The 8,706-nt window shown below is 40.4% G+C and overlaps 4 protein-coding genes across 4 annotated transcripts; 3 read left to right on the forward strand and 1 right to left on the reverse strand.

Moving 5' to 3' along the window:
• The first annotated feature begins 121 nt into the window (after positions 1-121).
• LOC108111153 (sorting nexin-17) lies at positions 122-2,266 on the forward strand. The gene has a single exon (XM_017220524.2). The coding sequence runs from the start codon at positions 274-276 to the stop codon at positions 1,732-1,734; it is 1,461 nt and encodes a 486-aa protein (XP_017076013.2). The 5' UTR covers positions 122-273; the 3' UTR covers positions 1,735-2,266.
• Positions 2,267-3,001: 735 nt separating this feature from the next.
• LOC108110969 lies at positions 3,002-4,858 on the forward strand. The gene is made up of 3 exons (XM_017220270.2): positions 3,002-3,156; positions 3,633-3,897; positions 4,355-4,858. Exons 1-3 carry the CDS (start codon positions 3,140-3,142, stop codon positions 4,502-4,504), a joined length of 432 nt encoding a protein of 143 aa, XP_017075759.1. The 5' UTR covers positions 3,002-3,139; the 3' UTR covers positions 4,505-4,858.
• Positions 4,859-5,386: 528 nt separating this feature from the next.
• LOC108110968 (60S ribosomal protein L7) lies at positions 5,387-6,485 on the reverse strand. Its single transcript, XM_017220269.2, has 3 exons — positions 6,382-6,485; positions 6,003-6,301; positions 5,387-5,941 (listed from the first exon to the last, which is right to left on the reverse strand). The coding sequence occupies exons 2-3, from the start codon at positions 6,299-6,301 to the stop codon at positions 5,482-5,484; spliced, it is 759 nt and encodes a 252-aa protein (XP_017075758.1). The 5' UTR covers positions 6,382-6,485; the 3' UTR covers positions 5,387-5,481.
• A 429-nt stretch (positions 6,486-6,914) lies between these two features.
• Positions 6,915-8,148, forward strand: LOC108110970 (RIP-like protein). Its single transcript, XM_017220271.2, is given in 4 exon segments — positions 6,915-7,131; positions 7,190-7,255; positions 7,320-7,650; positions 7,653-8,148. Coding segments are annotated over 4 exon segments (591 nt in total). The 5' UTR covers positions 6,915-7,008; the 3' UTR covers positions 7,724-8,148.
• Positions 8,149-8,706: the final 558 nt, after the last annotated feature.

Below are 8,706 nucleotides of genomic sequence, written 5' to 3' on the forward strand. Positions count from 1 at the left end.
TTAAAAATTCAAATTTGGAAAAGTCCCGTTTAAGTATTTTTTGGTTCGGAAGTATTTATGGCATGGTATTTCACGCAAAAAACAGCTCTTTATATCGAATAACGATATGTCCCGATAGTTTCAGCAAATAACGTCTCCTGATATCGATGAAAAGTAAAGAATACAATTGAAGCTGAATTAATTAAATTGAGAGTAATTGCTGCGCCAAAGCAGAGGAGAGGCTCGGCTATGCAATAGTGTTCCGCTGGCCGGGCGCCAACGCACAGCAGCAGGATGCACTTTTCGATACCGGACACCCAGGAGCTGGGCTCCTCGCCCACCTACACCGCGTACAACATACACATCAACGGCACACACCACTGCGTCCTGCGCTACAAGCAGCTGCACTCCTTGAACGAGCAGCTGCGCAGGCATTGCGTGGGCGTTCCTTTGCCGCCTTTCCCCCCTAAACGCCTCCTACCGCTCACCAATGGTCAATTGGAGGCCCGTCGAAGTTCCCTGGAACAGTACCTTCAAGCGATGGGCCAGGACAACCGACTCGCTCGATCTGCCCACCTGCAGCAATTCTTGCAACGGGCCCAACTAGACACGGCCCTCGCCGAAGGCCACGTGGTAAGCGATTGCGAGGAACAGCAGTTGGAGGTACAAGTCTACACGAAAACTGCGGGAGAACGGATCCTGGTCAGTTGTTCAGTGCAACAGAACGCTAGTGCGCTTTTAAAGAACGTTTGCCGGGATCTACATCTTCCCGAAGAGCTGGTGCGATTCTTCTGTTTGTTCCTAGTACGTCGACAGAGGAAATCCGATGAATTGCATTTGGTGCGACGCCTTATGGACTTCGAGTCACCGTATATAACGCGTTTGCATGTACAACCCTGCGAATTATTGCTCCGTACCTGCTACTGGGACTCGAGTAGAGATGCCAAACTGACTGGGAGCAAGGTTGCCCTTAACCTGCTGTACAACCAGACCGTGGCGGATGTGAGCCGTGATTGGGTGGTCATTTGCTCACCCAGCGAAGGTCGCCAACTGAGCAGCTTGCAGCTACAAGGAAGATCGCGTGAGTATATGGACTTGGTCCGTCAGTTACCTTCCTACGGTTGCCTGCAATTCGATGAGGCTCAGGTCGATTATCCGGAGCCAAACACTATGGCTGTGGTCAGCATTGGCAACAAGGAATTGGGCCTGCGCACAGCACGGGGTGCAAAGATCTACGAGACCAAGTTCCGGGTGACACGGATGCGATCGTGGCGCGTAAGCGTCACCCATAACACACTGGAATCGCGTCTGCAGGCCTCCCACCATCAGCTAGCATTCGAGTATCTAATAAGCAAGCAGACTCTGCGTTGGATATCTATCAATAGTGAGCAGGCCATGCTTATGTCCGTTTGCCTGCAAGCTATGGTGGACGAGTTGTTACAGAACAACAGCGGCGGTGGGAAGGCGGATCCAAGCAGTGACGACGAGCATGAGCAAACGGCAGTTACCTCGTCCACCTCAACGCCCAGTTCAACGTGTTCCACTTCGACGTGGGCATCTTCATCGTGTTCTACGTCAACAGCGCCCATTACGCCACCAGTAAGGTTTCTTTCTGAGGAAACAACGCCTAAATCCAAGCCTAGGCTGATAACCTCCCGCACTTTTGGAGCTGTGTTCTTCCGCAATGACGTTGCTGACAATGGAGGAAGGGTGGCGAACGAAGCGTTTGAGGGTATTGGAGATGACGATCTTTGAGTAATGCTCGCCATGAGTTGCCGAAATAAAAAAGCCGCCAAACTAGATTAAATCCTAATGAAAGTGTAGGTGCAAGCCAGACAAACTCATATGACTGGGGTTGCAGATTTTATATGTGTGTAATACAAAGTCTTTATTATCTCTGCTACTTGCAAATGTTAACTAAGGTTTGCAAAATATGTTTTATTGGACGAAAGCGCAAGAATGTGGTGTAAGAAAATGAATGCTCAAGATGAATGGCATGATTTACCATCATTATTTATATCTACATGTTGAATAATTGTAAATGAACTGTAAATGGAAATTTGACAACATGTATCTCCTTTAACATTTCTTATTTTGTAATATATGTACGTGAAACCTTCTTTATATTAGTGATAGATGAAAAATATGTTATGCATTTAACGTAAATTAATGTACTGACAACTATGGCAAATATAATAAATCCAACTGGGATTTTTCGTAGAAAAAATTAAAAATGTACATTCCCTTATCTGTTGACTCACTTCCAAATAAATGACAAGTGTTTTAATCGAAAGTTTTTTTTATTGGAGAATAAATAATTTTTTCTTCAAAAATTAAATTAAATCTTTTTATATATTTAACTTTAATAAAGTGATCATTTTTTATTGAAAATATTACTAATTATTAAGAATAAACGTTTTCTGAAATATATTAATTACATCAAAATTAAAATAGAAGACTTGCATAATGTAATGGGTTCTATTTGAAATTAAAATTCAAGAAACTAGACTACAAATTCTGTCCAATAAGTGCCCGGAGTTTTGAAATTTTTTTTAAATCATCCTCTTTAGAATAGGCCCCTTCTGTAGCAATACACTTCTTCCAACGAACAATCCAGTCATCGTTGTTCAGCTCTCGTTGTGAATTAGTTTTGATGCTCTCTAAAGATGTTCCACGAAGTGGTAATTTGACTTTTGGAAACCGAAAAAAGTCAAACGGGCCCATATCTGAAGAGTACGCTTTTGTGAGTTAGTGCACAATCATGCTGCAAAGCCCAACTGTTGTTCCGGCAGAAATATGATCTTTATTGACGGTTTTGCCCTCCGGTAAGAATTCCGAATGAACAACACCACAAATATCGAAGAAAATTTACGCGTTCAATCAGTCTTCAGACACTTTACTGCACGATTCACTTTATGAATATTTTTTAAAAAATTTTGAATTTAAATTTTTTTAATTATTTGATTCATTATTCATTGAAAATAGAAAGGGTATTCCTGCCGATAAGCAAAATATATTTTGTATATGTTTTGGTATTTTAAGAGAAGACGTGGCGGTCACACTGTAGCTTAAGAGAAAAGATTTTTAGGGAATATAAATAATTTTTCAACGATAAACAATACGAATAGGGGAGTTTCATTTCACACAAGGAGCCGGAAATATGGATCGCAATAATGGGTAATGTAACGGGATCGCAACGCTAGTTTGATACCTTCGGTACGGGACTTTCGCTCGAACTGAAACTGTGTGCGTCAAACGACAAAAGACTGTGTTTACACACACACACACACACACACTCGACTATATACATGGCACGTCTGTATGTCTGATCTAACTCTTAATACCTGTTACTATTATTTTACTTATAATCAAAAGGGCATTTTCAACTTTGTTAAGTTATACATAAATTATGAATAGCCATGTTTGTTTGTTCATTTGAAGGTTTAGATCTTTGAAAACCAAGTTATTGTACATATGTAGAGTAATCCTACAGAATCTTCTGATTCGCAGAATTTAAAATCTCTTAAGAATGCGTTCAAAGTATACTTATAGAAATGAACAATATCAATATTTCCTGACCAAAAATATTTTAAAGACATTTAAAATTTTTTTTCATCGTATCCTACTAAATTATCCCATTTATTTCCTTATAGACGCTACTCCTACAATATAAGACGCCAGAATAGCGGACACAATGCGCCGCACAGCTATCATCATCATCACAACAACAATTCGTCGGCGGGGGCGTCAAATTCTCCGGGATACAACAACCACAGTGCCGGAAACTCCCCGTCCGTCGGTGCGCACAACAACAGCAACGCGCTATATGCGACCACCGCCGGGCAACAACAACCACAGAGCCCGCCGATTTCGCAGCACGACGAGCTGATCCGATATATCCGGGAGGCTTGGAATAAGGTAGGGCCCGATATTCCGAACCAGAAGACCTCCCACTTGTCACCTTGCTTTGCTTTCTGCACGTGAAAAACAGGGACCGTAACCAATGTGTTATTCGACATTACTATTAGAAGTTTCCTACTTTCAATATAGAGCTAACTAAATAGGACAGAGTATAGAATAGAAACATGTGTTTCCATAAGATTTCTGGCAAATCGAGCATTCCTTACTCATTGTTCTGGTAACAAATATTTATACTTGAGTTTTGAAATCATCGAAGAAGATGCGAAACTATTGAAAAATTACGTGGAGTACGTTTCAGTGGTTATACTATATAGTGGTTATCAGCGGCTATATATTCACAAAAAGGAAAAAGAGTTCAATACAGTCGACGCATTAAAAAAAAAATAAAACCATTGATTATTGCGGTCCCTGGCTAAAATTTTCGGTCGCTCTTCATGCTTTGCTTTCTCTACAGGTCTATGAACAGAGCCCAGCTGTGTTCTACTGCAATGAATCTGATAATCAGCTGAAAAACTTCAAGCCATTCGATTTGGAGGAGTACTGGGGCCAGCGCCTGGTGCAGAACATTCATGTGACCACCACACAAGCTGGCGGACACCAGTAGAACGGGAATCTTACAGCGGACAACGGCATGTGCTTCATGTGGTAACAATTAATTAAATTATACATTTAAAAGGGTGCCAGTTCCCCCGATTATTGACTAATTTCCACGCAATTGGAATTTACATTTGTTTGTTTGCGACCTGCTTCGAACTATTATGTGTGTAAAAATTTATTAAAATCCACTGCCAGCTGAAAGGCAAAATCACGTAATCAATAAATCAACGATTGGCTAAAGATTTTATCCCATGGCACCCTGAATCTAGCATGCTATCTGCATTTAAGTGTTGTGTATTAAGCGCGCTTAAAATCTGACCAGAACAACAATAAACAATCTATAGCGTAGACGAATTAAAAACAATCTTGTCTATTGATTTTGGAAATAGGTGGTTTGAAAACTGGTAATGCGACTTTCAAATATTTTCTACAATTTAAATTTAGTCAATTGAAAATTGATAGACATCCAGAAGTTTGGGTCACTAGTAAAAAATAATAACACAATATATATGTGTAGATAGTTACAATTTAAAATCCTTTTCGCTAAAAATATAGTTCTACTTCGTTTTAAAAGTAACATTATTGAGGCAAAACTCAAATACAAAATGTCTTCTTTTAACTAAAAATTACTTTTTGTTTGGAAAAATCGTAATAAAAATAAATTGTTTTTACATCGTAAACAAAATAGCATTAAAGTTGAATATCCGTTTTATAAGTGAACCAGTTTAGAAGTATACAGGTTTAAGATAAAAAAATAACCGACTTTTTAATCCTGTAGTAAAAAAATGCAATCTATTTCAATATAACTAGGTAACAAGTTCTTCACGTCACAGCTACCATTAATTCATTAAAGCAAAAACACTGCGTTATTGTACTGAACGGCATTTCGTGGGTTTATAAAAGTAACTTTTATTTTCTCTCACTGCTTACATCGTACCGCGGCTGTTGTTGTTGTTATTTCAGCACATGGATCAAATGAATCCCTTAGACCATCTTGCGCAGCAGACGGTTGATCTGGTCCTCACGGTTGCCGAAGTCTCCGCCGTTGACATAGTGGTTAGCCTTCTTGCGCCATCCACCGGTGGGAGTGTTTAGCTTGAAGGGCCACAGGAAGTTGGAGGCGTACTTGAAGTTGGGACCAACGGTGAAGATCTCGTGAACGAGGTCCTCGACGCACTGAATTTTGTGGGCCTGGCGCAGCTTCCTCTCGATGACGAAGTTGTCGGTGATTGGCACGCGCTGACGGCTGTGCTTCACGAATCCACGCTTGTAGATCAACTCCCGCACAGACTTGAGGTTCGGGTAACCCCAGGTGATGTAGGGCTCGGCGATGCGGAGCATGTTGATGGTGGCCTTGTTCAGCTTGATGAACACACCGTTGTTGATCTGCCTCAAACGGAACAGCTGGAGGACCTTACGGACCTTGGGAGCCACCTTGTTGATACTGTAGAGTTGATTGGTTTTATAGCGATTGGAGTAGATGATAGGAGCATTCCTTTACTCACCCACGGATACGGACCACAAAGGCCAACTTCGCCTCAGCGGGGACGTAGAACTGGTTGCGCTTCTTGGCCAAGCGACGCAGCTTGATCTCACGCTGCTCCGCCTTGATGTACTCATTCTGGTACTTCTCGGCGCGAACCAAATTCTCCTTCTTGCGCAGGGCAATAACGGCAGCCTTCTTCAGGCGACGTTTGGAGTCGGCCACCCGCTTGGTGATTTGTTTCTTGCTGAACTTCAGCTTCGATTCCGGCACAGCTGGCAGCTTTTTCGCTGCTGGTTTCTTGGCGACCGGAGCAGGCATCTGTAGGTGGCAGAAAACAGTTCCATTTATGCGGTTTCTTCTCAAGTTCAAGTGTATTTTATTGAAAATATCGCACTAACCTTTTACTAGTCACTGCACACGCTGGTAAAAGAAAGGGAAAGAAAGACCGGAAACGTGCTATACACCAAGTATGAGCTGTCAAATCGGTGCAACCCTGCTTTTAGTGTTGAAAAGCACGACCAATCGTGACACGAAGGTTATCGGCAAAATGGTCACACTGGTAGGACTTTGTGTTATCAATAATTTATCATCTTTATCGAATCAACAGTTTGGGCGAAATTCCATGAATTAGGGAAGGTAATTTATTTATTCTGGTTTGCTAATAACAAATTAAGTAGTTCGAGTCAGGTTGCAGAGTGGTTAATTCTGGCCTAGAAGTACTAAGGCACTGCATCAGCTGATAACATTGAAAACATACTCATAATTAGTGCGCACTGCTCTACAATTACAATTAATTAAAATGTCCCCAGATACCGCTTAATGTATTCAAAATATGGACATTTGCAATTTGAAATGTACAATATTAATATAACTGTTTAATATAATGTTAGTCTTAATTTTTTTAATACTCCTTGTTTGGTTATATATATAGATTATTTATCCACATAAACATTGATACAAGAGCCGGCCGGATATCCAATTGACCATTACTTACTCAGTCTTACTGAAAACTACAATTTGCTGAAATGAACTCCACACAAAGCCCAGTTTATCACACCTCCGTTGAGCAAAAAAGGCATGCTCAGGATGTTGCCAGAAGACAACGAATGGGCAAGCAAATGCCAAAACTCCGTGAAGTGCTGCGAGAGGTAAAAACAAAGATTTCCCTTTAAAAATATTTACAATAATACATTGAAACTGTTACAGAAGTACCGCAAGCGCATTATAGAAACCCGCAACAAAAGCTCGGACGCCAATCGCGAAATACAACTGGTAGGTATAGTGTGATCTCCAATTTTACTCCTGCAAGTAATCATTAACTTTTGGCTTTTCCCAGTCGGAACTCAGAGACATTCTTCGCCTGGAGCTCAGTGAATTGGAACAGGATGTAGAGCTGGAGCAACTTATCCTAGACGAACTACTCTCTGACGTAAATGAGTGGTATGCCCTGGATGAAAAGAACCTGGAAACCCTATATGTAGAACCAAATGAGAAGATAAAGGATGTTTTGTGCCCAGTTTGTCAGATAAAGAGTCTCCGATACAACAAAGGTGGTTTCGTTTGCGAGTGTGGCATCCAGTTTGAGCACTCTGCAAATATGGAACAGCTGCAGATACTTCTACTACAACAAATTTCCAGTCATGAGCTCCAATGCACTCAGGCCCTGCGCTTTTTATCGAACCATCGTCGGGGCACCTATATAACATGTGCGGTAGCTGCGACTACTTCTCCTCCGTCTAGTTTATCTTTGGACATAGTTTTAGTCACTGGTTGCCTCTAGTATACGATCGTTTATGTTTATTGATTTTGTTAGTTAATTAAGAGCACATAGTCATTTTTGTTATTCTGATAGAAATTCAAAATTTGTACAGCCTTAGTGTCTAATATATATTCTTTTTCAATTAAATCTCAAGCTACAATATTGAGAAAGGATTAAGGCTGTTAGAACAGTGATATATTTTTATTTTTTAATAGGAATTTAATAATAAGCTAAAATTATCAAAATTATTTTATTGAGACATTCTTAATTTTCGTTGTTCATATAGACTAGCTTTTTAGCAGTTTATTCTAATTCATTTTCTGGTTATTACAGTCCGTTCAAATTCAAAAATGTTTAAGTTTTTTTTTCATTTAAAGGGAATTAATATTAATAATCTTAAATTCTATTGTGACCAAAAAACAAATGAAATTGATTTGAAATTATTATTGCTTGATTTTGTGAAAAAAATTAATTTTAAGATGTTAAATAAATGCATTATTAATTTAAAACTTGACTCTTAACAAATTTGGAATTTGTCAAGATTGATAAATAATTTCAAAAATATATAGGTCGCTGATATCAGAAGGTAGCATCCCACAGCTTGGTTGATGTTGGAAGAGCTTTCCCTCATCGCTCACGTGCACGATCCGCCAGATCAGTGCAATATCTTCTCAAGTTGGGGCGGCTGGTGGCTGGCTCTTCGTGATTTTTCCGGCGTGCGAGAGTCTGCTTAGTGTGCCGCCACGCTCGGTCGGAGTCGGTTGGCCTTTTCTTCTCTCGAAGTTTTCTTTATCGCGGCAAACGTGCGCCACACATATATCTCTTGCAGCTATTTTGTTTATACAAAAATTACTTAAAAGAATAATAATAATTGAATGGCAACTGGGGACGCGTCGGGCTCTCAGTTTGAAACGAAATTAATTTTGGATCCATACGCGCGCATAGCACATACATCTGTACGAGC

Source organism: Drosophila eugracilis, unplaced genomic scaffold (genome assembly GCF_018153835.1).
Source record: "Drosophila eugracilis isolate 14026-0451.02 unplaced genomic scaffold, ASM1815383v1 contig_445, whole genome shotgun sequence".
NCBI classification, from domain to species: Eukaryota; Metazoa; Arthropoda; class Insecta; order Diptera; family Drosophilidae; genus Drosophila; species Drosophila eugracilis.

Excerpts from the sequence above, each read along its gene's own strand:
- LOC108110969 (XM_017220270.2), top strand. Across the intron at positions 3,898-4,354 it reads TCCGGGAGGCTTGGAATAAG|GTCTATGAACAGAGCCCAGC; the intron begins GTAGGGCCCGAT and ends CTTTCTCTACAG.
- LOC108111153 (XM_017220524.2), top strand. The coding sequence starts at position 274 with ATGCACTTTTCGATACCGGACACCCAGGAGCTGGGCTCCTCGCCCACC.
- LOC108110968 (XM_017220269.2), bottom strand. The coding sequence starts at position 6,301 with ATGCCTGCTCCGGTCGCCAAGAAACCAGCAGCGAAAAAGCTGCCAGCT. Across the intron at positions 5,942-6,002 it reads TTTGTGGTCCGTATCCGTGG|TATCAACAAGGTGGCTCCCA; the intron begins GTGAGTAAAGGA and ends TCAACTCTACAG.